This window comes from Candoia aspera, chromosome 2 (assembly GCF_035149785.1).
Source record: "Candoia aspera isolate rCanAsp1 chromosome 2, rCanAsp1.hap2, whole genome shotgun sequence".
Classification (NCBI taxonomy): Eukaryota; Metazoa; Chordata; class Lepidosauria; order Squamata; family Boidae; genus Candoia; species Candoia aspera.
The window spans coordinates 133,333,530-133,350,359 of NC_086154.1; the positions used below are offsets into that span (position 1 = coordinate 133,333,530).

Here is a 16,830-nt window from a genome sequence, read left to right on the forward strand (position 1 = left end):
GCTCGCGCGATGTGCGCATCACTTTATTCTAATTTAACTGTAATGAGCAGGACTTGTCTGCGCCTCGGGGATATGAAATTAGAGAGGCAGCCGAAGACGATCTTTCCACGTCCCCACACAACGCACTAACATTCCTTCCTTTTCCTTGTTCCCACTTCCGCTCACGTGACCGCCTTCACTGGCGGAACTGAGGGCAGTCGGGCCTCAGGGCGGAAGTTCAGTTTCATGTTGGGGCGGCAACTGCGGGTGAAGCTGTCTCCCTTTCTCTGAATCCGGCGCGGGTAGGCAGCGACTACGGTAATGGAGGCGGTAAGTGAAAGGCGTCGTAGAGCCTGGGGGACGAGTTTTAGTTGCTCGCCATACCGGCTTCTTTTTCTTTTGTGAGTCTCCTTCCTTATTGAGAACCTGCGGTATCCCAATACAGGTTTTATCGGGGTTATTGGGGTTTGGGTCCAGAAAGGTGTTACAGACTTGACACGTATAATAGTGAATATATCGCTTTTGTATAGCGTTGGGTAGGGCTAGCAGATCTGGAGTGCAGGCATTAGGACGACCCCTTGATGGCAGCAGAGATTTTTCCATAAGTGTTCACTGCAATTGGGTGTTCGTCCGGATTTTTACAGCGCCTTCTGAAGTGGTGGATCATTATTATGATATATTATTTAAGATTATGGGCTAAGATTTAGGTTCAGTTCCAACCCTGGCAACTCATCTGAGTGATTCGGGGCTAGTTAGTTTCCCACAGTCTACCTTGTATTTTGGGAAAAATTGGAGGAGGAAATGCTGTGGAGCTCCCGTACGAAATGAAGGATGTAAATCTAATAAACAAATCATCTGAATGACAGACCTCTTTTTTTGGAAAAGATATTAATGCCATAAAAAGATTTTGCTTTGCATTAGTTGTCAGTTCTCTGCTGGATAGTTTTGCAATGGTTTGATTTTTGGCCTGAATTTCTTTGGGCAAGTCATGTTTTAAACAGGCTACAGCATGAGCTATAAAAAGAAAAAAAAAAGAAAAAGCTGTATCTCTGGCAATGTGATCTCCAAAGCCATATTGTGTAAAAAAGATAGATGCGTAAAGACCTGCATATGTATTTGTGATTTTACAGCCATAATCCTAAATGATTAAAACACTTTCCCCCTATTTCCGATAATTATTAGACAATACAGTACTGTAGGTACTGTACAGTTATCCCATAGTATAGATCAGCCTTTCTCACCTTTTTGACCCTGGAGGACCCCCTGAAATATTTTTCAGGCCTTGGGGAACTCCTGCACATTCAGGCTCAAATATAGGCCAGAAGTTACAAAATTATTATATTTGTTTCCTGGGTAGGCCTGTATATATGCATTAACACTGTTCTTAAACTAAAAGAATGAAACTTACCTCTTTAATGTGAAGTTGCCCGAATTTGAAATAATTTTTTAAATAAATCGTGATCTCCCAGGGAACCCCTAATGACCTCTTGCAGAACCCTAGGGTTCCATGGAATCCTGGTTGAGAAACCCTGGTATAGATAGAGGAATTTTAAGCAAGAAGGACTTGCTTAAAGCTGTCAGATGGCTGAGATGGGACTTGACCTAGAGACTTGATGACTTAAGCTAAACTTGTTTGTTTTTCCCTGTTCATTCTGAGGTAGGTGATCAAGTTGGTTTGTTACTTGACACTGTCTTGCAATGCCAATGGCATATATAATTCAGCCTACTTTTAAAAAGAGAGCAATTCTTGATTACACCAGGAAGCCTTGCTGTCATTTGTAAAGGTCTATTGCAGTCTCTTTAAACAAAAGTATCATACCCATTTACTTAAATTTTAATCTAAGTATCAAGCAAAGCAATGCTAAAACTTCTCAATGTTATAAAACAAAACTATTCATTGTAAATTTAAAAAACCCAAACAAATTTTAAACCATATTTTTAATGGGAAGGATAAACTTCTGCAGATTGCAAAAATCTGGTTTTATTTTCAAGACACACTCTCTTTGTGTTCCATATTTAACATTTACAAATACATGCTCTTTATAGTAGTCTGACTAACACCAATGCAGCATTGCAAGTATTTACAGGAGAGGATGATATTGAGAAGAGATGGTGCCATTACATAGAAGAACTGTACAGAAGGATCCCCAAATTAATGATGCATATCATAACTTGGTCATAGAGCTAGAGCCAGACATTTTAGAGCCGTAGGAAAGATTGCTAAGAACAAAGCTGGAGCTGAAAAATACCAGCATGTTGATGAAATATCAGAAGAATTGTTTAAAATGTTATAAGGTGCTATATGTGGTTTGTAAGCTTGTATAGAAAATGCAGCCATTGTCAAAGGACTGGAAAAGATTGATTTATACTGTATTCCATTGTCAAAAAGGGCAATGTTAAAAATGCTCAAATTACTGAAGATTTGCACTTATCTTACATGCTCCTAAGATTATCCTCAAGATTGTGCAATCCAAATTTCAACAATACATAGGATGAGAATTACCAGATGTACTGCTAGATTCAGAAGAGGCAAAGGCATAAGAGATTCTATTGCTAGCACTCAACAGATAATGGAAAGGGCAAGGGATTTTTAAAAGGGTGTCTATTTCTGCTTAATTGATTACACAAAGGTTTTGACTGTATAGATCACAACTCATTGTGGATAGCTCTTAAAAACATGAATGTTCCAGGCCATCTCATCAGCCCATTGAACAATTTGTATGATGACCAGGAAGCAGCAGTTGGAATGGAATACAGAGCAACCAAATACTTCAAAATTGAGAAAGCAGAGAGCCTAGCTTTTATGCTGTTAACTTATTTATTTAACTTACGTGTATGGTATATTATAAGAAGAAATAGGCATTGAAATTAAAATTGGTTGAAGAAACGTTGACAACCTCAGATATGCTGATGATGCCACTTGATGACTAGAAGCAAGGAAGGCTTAAGGAATCTCTTGCTGAAACTAAAAGAAGAGAATAGAAAAGCCAGCCTTTGTGTAATAATATAAATGAAAACTTATTTATAGCAATAGGCAATGCCAATCCAGTGCAAATAGCTGGAGAAGAAGTTGAAGTGGTAGCAGACATTATCATCCTCTAGTTTGACGGGCCTCCCAGGGGGTCATGATGTACAGTTTGAGTGTCCCTATATTAAGCCGAAAGTAATAAACCACATTACAGTGTGGTACAATTCAGTTTATGTCTTCAAGTCCATCAGGTCTGAAGGGAAGCAGTTTCTAGAAGACTATCTGAGATTCAATAAAAATACTGGAATTGGGAAAAGAAGGCATGTCTTCTTCCAGATTGCATGCTGGCCAATAAGGTCTGAGGTTAATCCAGCATTCCCCACTATGGTGTCTTCAGATATGTTGGAAATGCAATTGATAGAATAGGAGTTCTAACACATCTGGCAGGTCCCAGATTGAGGGAGGCTGAGATAATTTGTGTTAGAACTAAACAGTAGTTGCTTAAGTACATACGGTCGCATAAAACTGAAAGGAAAAGGAACTTTTTTGGAACTTACCCCTGTGTCTATACCATACATAGGGATGTTGAGCTCCAATAACCTTGGGATTTTTGGTTTTAAGTCGAGAAATGAGATCAGCTTATAGGTAGCCATTTACAAAATACATGATAATTTATCTTGGTATTACCTGGAAAAAATTTTTGTTCCTTTTTCTTATATGTGATGCTGTAGGAAACCACTGATTTTACAGCTCTGCTCCACAAAAAATGTTAAGTGTGGCCCTTGCCCACCCCAGACTACAACAGTTAGCTTTGAGTTGTGTTTAGATTCCATAATGTTTTTGATTTGGCTACTTAGATTAACCTTGCCCCCTTCTGTTCTACATAACCAACCTGCCATACAGTAGTACACTGAACCCACAATTTAATACATTGATTGGGGGGAAGGGATATCTGTTACAGAAAGGGATATTTGTTAAAGCCAAATGTCCATCGCATAACAAGTGGAATTTTTTGAGCCCTAAACGTCCATGTACATGTGAAAAGCTTACTAATAGTTGTCAGTAAGGTTTTGCTGCATTGGGTTTCAGTGATGATGATATCGGACAACTGATCAGTTTGAAGAAAATGAATTTCTAATTTTAATTGAACCTTGAAAATGTGTCACTCGATATTTCCTAAAAACAAGAAAATAGGGGTGATCAGGCGGGATTTCAGGATAAGATCATAAAAGCTAACGTGTTATGGGGTGTAATTTCAACATTGACCACTTCAGCATGAGAACTTTCATTTCTACTTCCTCATCCTCATTGTTCTAATTTCCCTTCTCACTGGCTGTGTCCTCTTTGTTTATCTCATTCTCTGCAATCAAGAATTGCTTTTATCTTCTAATCACTGCAAAACATTGTCCTCCGGTGCTTCTTCACCACCTTTCTTTATGGTTTGGTGGTAATTACTAACTTCAGTTCCTTCACACTGCAGGGAGTGCTTCCTGGATATTGCTTGTTGCTTGGAGTGAAGTCCAAATTCCACCTTGTAGTGGATAACATAAATCTAACAAAATAGAGGTTGCACTCTTTTCTTCCCTGTCTTTTAGACTTGACCAGGGTCAAACCCACCTTGTCTCTTTGCCTAATCCTACCAGACCCAAACTGACCTTCCCTGCCCCCAGACAAAGCCCCCTGCAATCCCATCTAAGCCAAAGAATAGAAGCCTCCTCACGAGTTCACAATACAGCCCAAGGGCAGCCTGAATAAAGAATTGCGACATATTGTAGTAACAAGCTGAGAAACTCTGCATTCTATCCTCCATCAGCGGATGACCTCAACATTCCACCTCCTTCACAATGGATTTCCCCAGCTGTGCTGTCTTCCTGAAAGGGCTACTTTGCCTAATAATAGAAATAACCCAAGGTCCTGAAAAACACCTGCCTAACTTCTCCAAACAGACCAGCAAATCTGGTCCCTAGAATTTCTTGCCTTGTAGACTTCAACTTCTATAAAAAATCTTTGTCTTCCCATTGTCTCTTTCTTGTAAAGCAGGCACCCAACAATTGCTGCAATAAATATGGTTCTTCTCAGTATTTGCCCTGTACTTTTGAATTTTCCACAACATAGATTTTGTCCCTTATATCTGAAATCTACTGAACTGAGATGCATTAAATCAAGAGTTTGCTGTACTAGCAACTTCACAGCTTGGAAGTATTCACAGCTGGACCTTGTCACTCCCTGGAAATGACACAGATAATTGTGGGAAGACAATAACATTTTTCTGGGAGATAGGAAACAAGCCATAGAGAACATAGTTCTACCTCTCCACTGCTGGGAATTAACTTCTAGTAGAACACTCATAAATGTTTACAAGAAGGATGGGGAGTATACACATCTTTCTTTCATATTTTATTATGGTATTCCTGTGAAATTGATAAGGCTGGATAATAGTGGTGAGATAAGGTTTATAGCTGAGTAACACTTCAGATTTAGCTGATAACAATGCTGCCCAGCTACATTGCACCTCTTCTCCATCTGCTCGGGTTATTTTTCTGCTGATACATCTCCAGCTATAGGTGGGTTAGTGTGTGAGAAGGAATCTATATTCTAGATATTTTGGATGAGGATTAGATTGTGTACAGTCGCCAGCTAATCAAGGTAGCAGGTTATTTTTAAGCAGTTGAAAGGTGTTCTTTTTTCAAACAAGATAAGGTTGTTATTATTTTTAAATACTTAGGAAAATAGGTGATGAAATTCAGCTTTGACAAGGTAGTTCCCCCTCTTGGGAAGCAATCTTCTTTTAATATACTAAAATCTCTATCAAAACAGGTTATTTCCAAAGCTCCTCATATGCAAATACATTCAGATTTAATCAATTAATCAAGTGTTATGATTGCTAATAAGATTTCTTTAATTGGTTGGTGTTCCTAATTCTTTTTTTATTACAAGGAACAATCAGCACCAGATGTCGCAGGAATTATATGTTGAAACAGTGCATCTCCTATCTTCCTTTCTCTCTCTTTTTAGGGTGCAATTCCTGAGGGTGGGTTGGAGAAAAAACTGCCTTTATCAGAAGGTAAGTGAGGCACAAAGACTGGTTTATAGCAGATTTTCCTGAGTTTGGGTCCCTGCGTATAGTTTATTGCAAACATTTATTCTGTCCACTTCCTTAACAGCTGTAGGCAGGATTACAGAAATACAATAAAAGCAGTAATTTAAACAAAAACTTAAAACAAGAAGTGTCGGGGTTACTTTCTCCTAAGAATTTGCCAAGTAGATTGGTGGATTCTGAGCTCGGAGAGCCAGTTTCTGTTGCAAGTGACTCTTACCTTTTGCAAACTTTTGTCTGTCCTACTGAGTTAAGCTTGTCCAACAATTTCCAGAGGCAGGCAGTGTGATCTGGGCATCTTACAGACCCTTACCTTCTAATGTTGCAAACCAGTTTCTTCGTTACAGCATTGAAGGCAGCCTCGGAACTGAAGGGGAAATTTCTGGTGAAAGTTAAAGGAGGGTAGAACTGAACTTGCAGTTGGGATGAAGCTTCAATTCTGTTTTTTCTTCCTGAAAGTTATTAGCCTTAATTAAGAAAACAGTAGTGGGTTGTGTGAAATACGCAGATTTGTTTTTTAATTGGTTGGATTTTTTAAAAAGCAAAGAGAATGGGTATGGTATGATTTTCTGGTATATTTAAGCTTCTTAGGAACATGGACTTTTCTGCTCTGATGTTAATTTGTTAAGGCATACCTTGAAGTTCACTTTTTCTTACCTTCAAATGAATTGGAATTCCTGTAATTGAGATTTTTCCATCCCAGGGATAGGCCACTTGCAGTTTACCATTTTTAAAACTTCCTTATACAAGAGGTATATAGTCTCTGAAATTTGCTTCCTCAAACAGATGGTGATTCCAACAATGGCATCTACACATGCTTCATGAAGTCACATCGCTGTTATGACCTCATTCCAACAAGCTCCAAGCTTGTTGTATTTGACACATCTCTGCAGGTGGGTAGCAACCTGGTTTGATGGGCAGAGCAGCAGTAGCTTTCTAGGGAGTTGGGATTCCTGGGTAAACCTTCATTTCCTCTAATTGAAGAATAGTAAAATGGGGCTACCAACAGATGGAGGGATGTTTTCTGCATATGTGGAGTATGTAGAAAACTCTCTATAAAAATGAATTGGACAATTTTGTGAGGGTATGTGTGCATATGTGCTCAAGAGTCATAGAACTTCTGGCAGCTTGAGTGGAGAGTTGTGAACATAAACTATCAGTGGGTTATGGAAGAAAGTGGCCAGTTGCTTAGTTTCCTTTAACTTTTAAATATTGCTGAAATACATCTCCCACCACTGCTCAACATTGACCATACTGACAGTAGCTGCTCAGAGCTTTAGTTTACTAGCATCTGAAGGGCCAAAAGTTCCCTTGTACTGAACAGGCATAAGAGATATCCACACATGCACTTGTTCCACTGTGGATCCAAACATCTTTCAGGGAGCCTATCACATCTATAGCTTGGGCAAGTTCCTCACAGATAAATTTGTCTTCCTTAAAGCTTTTATCCTTTGGATGGACTGGACTTGTTAACAACTTGGAACACAGAGGTTATGCATGTGGCCACCAGCTGCTTTCTATAGAGTCTCCTGAACCCCAGTGAGCTTGATGTGTTTCTCCTGATCAGTAGAGGAAAGACCAGTCTTTCTAGATTGAGAACATTCATTAGAATTGCTGTGAGAAGTTCTGACCTCATTTCTTCTGTATTCTGATGCCACCAAAATCGCAATCATTGCATTGTTAGCACCCCAGGAATAGCAGCCTTGGCTGCCTCAGGAGCATCAAAATGGGATGAGATTAAAGAATCCCCAATTTTGTTTTAAACTATCTCACATACTACAAGGATGATGGATATAAAAATGCTGTCCTGTCCTGTTCCTGATGAGAGAATTTATAAAGCATTTCTGACACATTTAACTGGTTTTTTTTTAAACTGTAGAAGATGGTCAGTGTGACAGGATAATGATAATGATGCCTATAGTAAACAACTTTTTTTTATGTTTCTCTTGGTCATTGCTAGGATCTTACAGATTGCTTTAGATATGAGTATGCTTAAAACAACAAGAACAGTCCTCCTTTACAAATGCGTAAAATCATGTTCTTTACGAGTGATCAACAAGAACATAAGCAGAATCTTGGGTAATAAATCTTTTAAAATAGAGTGATTTAGGTCAAAAGTTGCTAAATTTTGCTTTTAAAAAGCTGTTAAACTTAATAAAACTAGTAATAAAATTTTAAATTTTGGAAACTGATATATCAGGGTTTGGATCCAGTTTTAGGCAGAATAGAGTCGCTGATGCTAAGCATGTGTGTATTTTTTGTATCTAGTTTCTTATATATTTATCTGCATATTGTAGATTAAAAATGCTGGTCTGATCCTAAGCAGGATGATGCCAAATCATTTGGATTTAAATAGTAGCCAAACAAATGCAAAATAAGATGCTCTTCACAGCAGTAGTCACCTGCAGTCTTTTGTGTGTGCTGCTTAGCCTTTGCATAGTGAACACCAAAGCTTTGACAAAAAGCTGCCTCTCTGAAATTTTTGAAAAAAGTGATATTTTTGTTCCTGATCCTTCTTCTAACTCTGGGTCTTCCCATCCCATGCCTTCCAGACTAATGGATTTTGACTTCCATAATCCTCAAAACAGCCTAGATTTGGGCAGGCTGTCCAAAGGATTATGGGAATTGAAACCCAAGACTTTGGAGAGGCACCAGATTTGGGAAGCTGTTGTAACTTTTTCCTCAGTGAGTGTACGGATGCTGTGTCACAGCCCCATATTTTTCTGGCTTGCAGGTGAAGAAAGCCTTTTTTGCATTGGTGACCAATGGGGTGCGGGCTGCTCCACTCTGGGACAGCAAAAAGCAAAGCTTTGTGGGTAAGGACCTTCTTGCTTCGTCTTCTTACCCTGCCTTCCCCCTCCCGCTGCCCAGGGTGCCCTCTTCACACCTCTTTTTTTCCCTCACAGGGATGCTTACAATCACAGACTTCATCAATATCCTTCATCGCTACTATAAATCAGCCATGGTAAACGCCCTTGGAGCTCTGCCATCCCTTTCCTTCTTCATTAAAGGAGCCCTTGGTCTTTAACACAGCCATGAAATATTGCCAATCTGAGTATCGTAAGAGTATGTTTCTAACTGTCAGTTGTTAAGGAAAAATTTAAAATATGCGGGTGAAACATCTGGTGTAAAGAGTGAGTTTTATTTTGGAAGTGGTCATTTATTAATGGGACTTTTTCCAGCCTCAGGTTTCCAGGGAAGGAAACAAGGTGAGAAAATAACAGGGAAAATAAAGATCAAATTATATGGAATACTGAGATATAAAAGCAATGAGCTCTCATCTCATTTCTCAGCCTCCCACAGTCGAAGATGTAGATCAGTGTGGCCAAAATGCCTTAGTTACATGAGCAGTCTGCTAACTGGGGCAAGGAGAGGTGGATTGGGAAAGACCTGGGAGAAGCTTGTGGCTTGTCTTGCAACAACTGTTGAATTGGGGCTGCTTTGTCATTCTTTGGAGCCAGAGTCCTACTCTGTTGGAACATGTCCCTGATCCTGCCAGGTTTGCATCTACTGTGTCACATCTGGAGGATTAAACTCCACCCTCAGCAAGCTAGAGCGCATGCTGACCAGCATGGGGGGACGTTGTTTGTTATACTTAGCCCTAGCACTGTTTCCTGTATGTCCAGGTGCAGATTTATGAGCTGGAAGAGCACAAGATTGAAACATGGCGAGGTAAGGACAGAAGGGTTATTACAATGGGGCAAAGAGAATATGGGGTTTCTGGTGAAGAACATTGAAAGAATGTGTTTGGTATTTCCAGATCTTGGCATTTAGCAAAGCCCTTCTTTTCCCTCCCCGGTGTCTGATTGAACACCCAAATTTGGGCCTTTTGGCTGTCATCAACAGGGGACTAGCAGGTCATCCGAGTTGCATTTGTGTACTTTCTCTTCTCTCTTCCTAAAGGGACACTGTTGGATAACTGATCTTTCCTTTCTCATGCAGAAGTCTACTTGCAGGACTCCTTCAAGCCACTGGTCTGCATCTCACCCAATGCCAGGTAGGAGACTCTACCAACATGGGGTTATGTGCTAATCTGTTTCTGCATTTTTGAAGTGCCACTGAAATGCTTCCTGACAGTCTTCCCATCTGGCATGCTCCTTGTTTTCTGAAGCTATTGCCAGTTTAATTAGTCCTTCAGTCATTCCTAGTCTGTGGATTGCCTATTGTCAGCCCTGGATTAACCATTAAGCAAAATAGGCACATGCTTAGGCCACAAGGGGAGGGGGACACCACAGAGTTTTACCCCTAGCTATCATGCCTGTAAGTATTTCATTGCCACACTCAATTTTAGTTTTCAGCACTTATTGAGTCTTAATGTCTTGTCAGTTAAGCAATGGAAGGGCCAAGGGACATCATCAGTTGGCTTTAATCTGGCCCTGCCCCTTGTACTTTGGATATCTTGTGCCAAGCTATTCTGGCTGTCATCTTCTTTGACTCCTCTAAGCAAATCAGGACAGAAGTTCAGTTTTGCAACTCTTTATAAAAGAGTGATGGTTGTTACTGTCCTGTATGCATGCACTGAAGATTGTGTATTCAGAGCTCTATGTTTAATAGATGTCAGATTTAGGATGATATTTCTCAAAGAATTGGAGTGTTCCTTTGTAAATTAAGATTCTGTCTTACATAGAAGGACTTGGGAAATACTACTGGGATGGCTTACCTGCTTTAGTGTTCTACTCAGTTCTTCTGTAGTTACTATTTTGTAAACTCTTATACTAATAGCTCTTTAACAGTAGCTGTTAGTTACTCGATCTCTCCCTCCCACATCTCTCTCTTCTCTCCCTCCCGCACATACATTTCTAAGAGTGTGAGGAACCGCTGTGGTACTTAATGAATACAATGGCAATGCTGCATACTGCCATCTCCTCCTACCATGGACCAGAAACCACAGCTGTCCCCAACCACACCTTCATGGGGGTTTTTTTGCTTCACTCCTTGCCATTAAATCTTTTGAAAGATGAAATCATTTGTCCCTAAGAAAAAAAGCTAAATTAATAGATACATGCACATCCCATACACTGGCAAACTTCTCACTGCACAGTAGGGCCTATCCAGGACCTTTTCCTGCTTAATGCAGACGGGCAAATGACTCTTCTCACTCTTCTCCTCCTTTCTGTTTAATATGCAACATCAACCAAGCTTTTTTTGTTTCTGAGCCATAAAACTTCATAATCACCTTTTCTTGTCCCAGGGAGCTGTTGCAACAACAACAATAACAACAAAAAGACAAATAAGTAACTAACAAGTTGCTGCCATCTCATGAGATGGCGCCAGTGAAAAGGCCCACTCTAATGGTCCTCTTCTTAGCTTCAGAAAGGGGAGAGGATCACATAAAATAATCTAAAGCAGAAGATCTCTGTGCTTCTTATTGTGTAGTTAGAATTCAGAGGGAGGAGGATTTCCATCTATGTGTTCAAGTTTTTTCTTGTAAGTCTTGGAGGAGGATGGAATATACATTAGAGCAGATCCCAGAAACCCTTGCTACCTGCATGGGATCTGATCTCCTCTCAGACTTAAGGATAGATCTAGGAATCCCAGCTGCATTTTTTTTCCTCCCTTCTTGTCTGCCAACCATCCCCAGCTGAGCTTTAGAGACATCCTTTGTAGAATTAAGGGGTTAAATCACATATCTGAGTGGTCTTCTTAGTTTTGATGTGCTCCTCCTCCTTCTCTTGTAAAGCCTGTTTGATGCTGTGACTTCATTGATTCAAAACAAGATCCACCGGCTACCTGTCATAGACCCTGACTCGGGCAACACACTGTATATCCTGACCCACAAGCGCATCCTCAAATTCCTCAAGCTGTTTGTGAGTACTTCTCAGTGCAGGCCAACTTGGCTCCTCCTGTTATGTGTTACTGAGAGTTGTGCCCCCTTTCTGCAGACCATTCCTTTTTGAATAGTTGTGAGATGCCATTTTACTTCTTTTGTCCACAAAGCTTCAACTTGCTATTAGAATCTCCTTCTTGTTGTCCCGCAGATTGCCGAGTTCCCTAAGCCAGAATTCATGTTGAAAACCCTGGAGGAGTTAAAGATTGGTACTTACGACCACATCGCAAAGGTCCAGACCAGCACGCCTGTCTATGTTGCGCTGGGCATCTTTGTACAGCATCGGGTCTCTGCATTGCCTGTGGTGGATGATTCAGGTGAGAAGAAGCATTGTAGAGTAGATGAAAGCATTTCGGAGGAACAGAGTCCAAATGCTACTAGCTTTATTAGTGGAGTGTACTATAGGCAAATGGCAACCACTGAAGAACTCTCCCGGAAATAATAAAATTCTGTAATCTGATGTCCCAGAGATTCCCTTCTCTGGGGCTTCAGGTGGTAAAACTCCCAACTACATATTGTGGCAGGCTGATGTATTAGTAATACATTTTCTTGTTGACTGCCCTAGATTGGATATTAGAAGGGTATTCTTGTCCCTGTGTAGTGATCACATATCATTATTTTTCTTTTGAGGGTGGGTTGGTTGGTTGACTTATGAGGCTCTGTAAACCATTGATCCAGTACAGTACAGAAGGCACTTTTTCAATTGTATCCAGTTTCTCTTTTGTTCTGTGCATGAGGCAAGGTGGTGAACTAATTCATGGCTCTGCATTGTAGCAGGATGTTTTTCTCAGTTCCTTCCAACTTAAGGACTTTTTTTCCTGATCTTAGGCTGGAAGGTTATGCAGAATACTGAACTTCAATCTCTCTCTGTTTTTCAGGCCGGGTTGTGGATATTTACTCCAAGTTTGATGTCATTGTGAGTATTTCTGATAATATTTGCTTACAGGATTATAAGAGTAAAATGTGCTGTTTTGGCTTACCCAGTTTCCTCATTTAAAAAAACTTCTTAGCTTATCAAATTCAAGATTATGCTACCTTAAGTACAGTATGAAAGTTAAGTTTGGAAAAGTTATTAATTTGCCAGCCTGACCTTGTCAGCAAACAGATATTTATATATACATTTATATTTCTGAGGTACTCAAAATGCATAGAGGATTTAATGTTGAGAAAATCCATGTTCTGAGAGGAAGCTGGTATGATATTGGGTATAGAAGCCATGACCATATGGGACTGCCATGGTCTAAAGGCAAGGAGTCCAAGAGATAGGCTCAGTTGGTTGTACAGATAGACCTCGCTTACTGACTGCCTCATGCAGTGACTGTTCCAAGGTATGACGGTGCTGAAAAAATAACTTTGTGACCAAGACACACATTTACCACCTTTGCAGTGTCTGCCCCTCAGTCACGTTTTCGTTACTATATGTTGTCCTGTGCCTGACCCATTTTTTTTCCTTTTTCCCCCTTTGCACAGCGGAGAGATTGTTTAAGCAAGCAATCTTGTTAGGCAATCTCTCCTATGCCTGACCCATTTTTTTATTTCCCTCCCCTCGCAGAGCAGAGAGATTGGAGAGGAAGGGATTACAAGAGAATAAGCAGTCATACAATGGGGAATACACATTGAAAGGAAACAGCCAGCGCTAGTGCATTCCTTTTGATGTGTATTCCCCATTATGTGCCTGCTTACACTCTTGTAGTCCCTTCCACTCCAATTAATGTAAATACAAACATTAATTCCATTCTTGCTAATTATCCCAGTGCCGGGGTGAGCATTCCAAAGGGTGGCGGAGTGGGGAAAAAGGAAAGCTGAAGTAAAATTGTAAGCAGAGTCAAGGTCCTGTGATTTTCCACATGATTTTCCACACAATTTCCCAATTGTGGTTGCTAAACAAGGGCTACCTGTATGTGGGTTTTTACCCTACTCAGGTAAATCCAACTGATGAAGTTTGATTATGTCTGGAACCAGAAAGAAAATGGGAGGGGGTTTAATGCTGATCCCTCCCCATTTAATTTGTAGCATGCAGCTTGAGATTGCTTTGTTTTGGTGCATTGATTACTGTTTTGTCCTCTGTATTTAAATCTCTGAGGAAAATTCCTAAATATCAATATGACATGACCCAGTCTTCTAGCATGTGGTGCTGCAAATATTAGCTGACAACCAATTTTACTTTCTTTCTTCCTTCCTTCCTTCCTTCCTTCCTTCCTTCCTTCCTTCCTTCCTTCCTTCCTTCCTTCCTTTCTTTCTTTCTTTCTTTCTCTCTCTCTCTCTCTCTCTCTCTCTCTCTCTCTCTCTCTCTCTCACACACACACACACACACACACACACTTCTTCACCATCCATCTCGCCAAAGCAATTATTATATTATTTATTTATTTATAATAAATAAATAAATAAATAAATATTCATATGATGGCAATATTTGCTGTGACAACGGAGAAGTGGTGTTAATTCTTTTTAATAAAAACATACTGGGTTTAGGCATCTTCTGTTTGCAGACCATGGGCAGACTTGATAGGTTCAAGCTCATCAAAGCAGGCGTGTGGAGAGAGAAAAAAGGTTGGAGTCAGTGAAGGCCAGCTGTGGCACCAGATCTTCTCACTTTCTTATCTCTCTATCATCAGAACCTGGCAGCAGAGAAAACCTACAATAATCTGGATCTGACAGTGACTAAGGCATTGCAGCATCGCTCGCAGTACTTTGAAGGTGTGCTGAAATGTTACAAGCATGAGACTTTGGAGACAATAATCAACAGACTAGTAGAGGCCGAGGTAAATCCAATTCCCTCCTGTCATTTGGCTAATAATTCAACAAAGGAAGGGGAGATTTTTGTGGCAAGATGGAGTTGGGGTACTCATAAGATACAGCACTTTCAGTTGTTATGAAAGTTGGTCTCTACATTGCTTTACTCTCTCTCTAAGTGAGATATTAAAACTGGCAAGTAATCATGGGCCCCAGCAAATTTAGATTTGGTTCTTATGTGACTGTGGTGTAATACTGTAGCCATCCTCTCAAGGTGAGACTCTTCATTTCCACAGAAAAATGTGGGAAGCTTCTGAACGACCCATGAAAGGGAGTGTTGGGGGGGATTATTGATGAGCCAGATTTCTTCTTCTAGACAGTTGTATCAGGGTGTCATCATGGGATGACCACCAAATTCTTAATTGTGTAAAATAGGCCCTCACAAAACATTCTGTAACCAACAGGTTCATCGGCTGGTTGTGGTAGATGAAAACAACGTGGTGAAGGGCATCATCTCCCTCTCCGATATTCTGCAGGCCCTAGTGCTGCCTGGGGATCAGAAGCCCCCACTGCAGGAGGGCTGAGTCTACCTGTTGGGCCTGAAACATGGCAGAGCTGTCCTTCCTTCATCACTCTTTTGGCCAAACAACTGCAGCGTAAAGGAGGCCATGTGGTCTACTTACAAGCCAATCCCCCTGGAGTTGGCTCTCCCTCTTGGCTCTCCCTCTTCAAATGTTGGTTTCCGGAAGCTTCGAGGCCTACTGTTCCTTTGATTTAGAAGCACTGGTTTTGAACTCAGAATGTAGCCTCAGTTAGATAACACTGGCCATTTTTGGATGGGAAGAGCATGTGTCAGGCTTCCTGATGGAGTGTGAAATAACCATGTATGGACACAAACACAAAACTATAAAAATCCAGGATACAATCTTTGGGGAATCTAATTCTGAGCTTAAGTTAAAACAAAAGTGAGATACCTGGCAGTTCTTCCATGTATTGGTGTGCACACCCTTTGCATGTCATGTGCATCTAAGAAATGTGTATAAAAGAGTGGGAATCCCTTTCTGAGTGTCACTGCAGTCTCCATCAAGTGATATCCTCTCCTTCTGAGACTCCCTGATAGGCATGCTTTCTGCTACCCAGCTCCCGTCACTCACAGTGCCCTCCCCTGCAGCAGAACCAAACTTTGCTTTAGAGGTTCCAAATGGAGCAAATTTCATCACTGGAGCTGAAAATCCCTTTCTGAGCCAGGGTGGTGTGACAGTGTTTGGCTGCCTTCAGCATTTGAATCTGCTGATCCGTGCAGGGAAAGGCCTCATTTATCTTCTCTCTCAATACTTCCCTGTGAGAGGACTACAGACAGAAATGCCCTGGTCTGGAAATGTTTTGGTCTTGCTTCCAACACAGAAAGGTGAATTTGTTGGGAATCTGTGCCTGTTTTCCCTTACCAAAGTGAAATGTCTTCCCCCATTGTAAAAATTTGCCTTGCCAATGATGCCACCTCTTTTGCACGTTCCTATATTGCTTTACTTTCCAGGTAAACTGTACAATATATATTTTTGTAAAGTTGTATTTCCTATCTCCATTCCTCTGTCCATACTTTTCTTATTTTTCAAGGAGAAAACTTTCAGGAGTTCTTTGTGTCACCTCAACACGGACTTGAGAGTATGTTTGGTAATTATTTCAGGTCCATGGAGAGGAGTTAACCCTAAGCCTGAAAACCCTTCCTTTGATTATTTACTACATTTTTGAGAGTCTGTACTTAACAAAAGATCAGTCTGAAATTTCAACTTACATTGCCTGAAGAATGAATGAACCTTGGCAAGCAGTGTAGAGGGAGGCAACTCCATCAGGAGCGGAAGATAGTTTTTCTGATCATGGAGACCCACTTCAACCTGCACATTGGCTTAACTCATTAATGTTATTTCAAAGCACCATTTGGTCTGAGTTGGTATGTTTTCTCCATAGTTTCATTTCACTTCCCCAAATTTTATTTTGAGACTTTGAAATTGGATACTTCTCCCTTCCTTACATATTTGCTCCTCCAGATACACATTTGTATCCTCCCTTCCTTGCATATTTTCTCCTCCAGATACGTATGTATTTATAGAATATTGTACCCCTACAGCTATGCATATAAGAACATCATCATATAATCTTTATACCTATATTCAAGAGATTGATTTTCTGCATCTGTCTTTGATATCAGTATTTTTCAAACAGTGT

General features: G+C 40.4%; 1 protein-coding gene across 2 annotated transcripts; it reads left to right on the top strand.

The window, feature by feature from the left end:
- The first annotated feature begins 250 nt into the window (after positions 1–250).
- PRKAG1 (protein kinase AMP-activated non-catalytic subunit gamma 1) lies at positions 251–16,394 on the top strand. 2 transcript variants are annotated; one of them, XM_063293685.1, is made up of 12 exons: positions 291–309; positions 5,963–6,011; positions 6,831–6,937; positions 8,779–8,860; positions 8,951–9,009; positions 9,671–9,716; positions 9,987–10,041; positions 11,725–11,851; positions 12,023–12,188; positions 12,750–12,787; positions 14,490–14,636; positions 15,072–16,394. In XM_063293685.1, exons 1-12 carry the CDS (start codon positions 301–303, stop codon positions 15,189–15,191), a joined length of 1,005 nt encoding a protein of 334 aa, XP_063149755.1. In that variant the 5' UTR covers positions 291–300; the 3' UTR covers positions 15,192–16,394. The 2 variants fall into 2 exon arrangements, with proteins under 2 accessions (XP_063149754.1, XP_063149755.1); XM_063293684.1 differs by having other exon boundaries at positions 251–309; positions 8,779–9,009.
- The last annotated feature ends 436 nt before the right edge of the window (positions 16,395–16,830 follow it).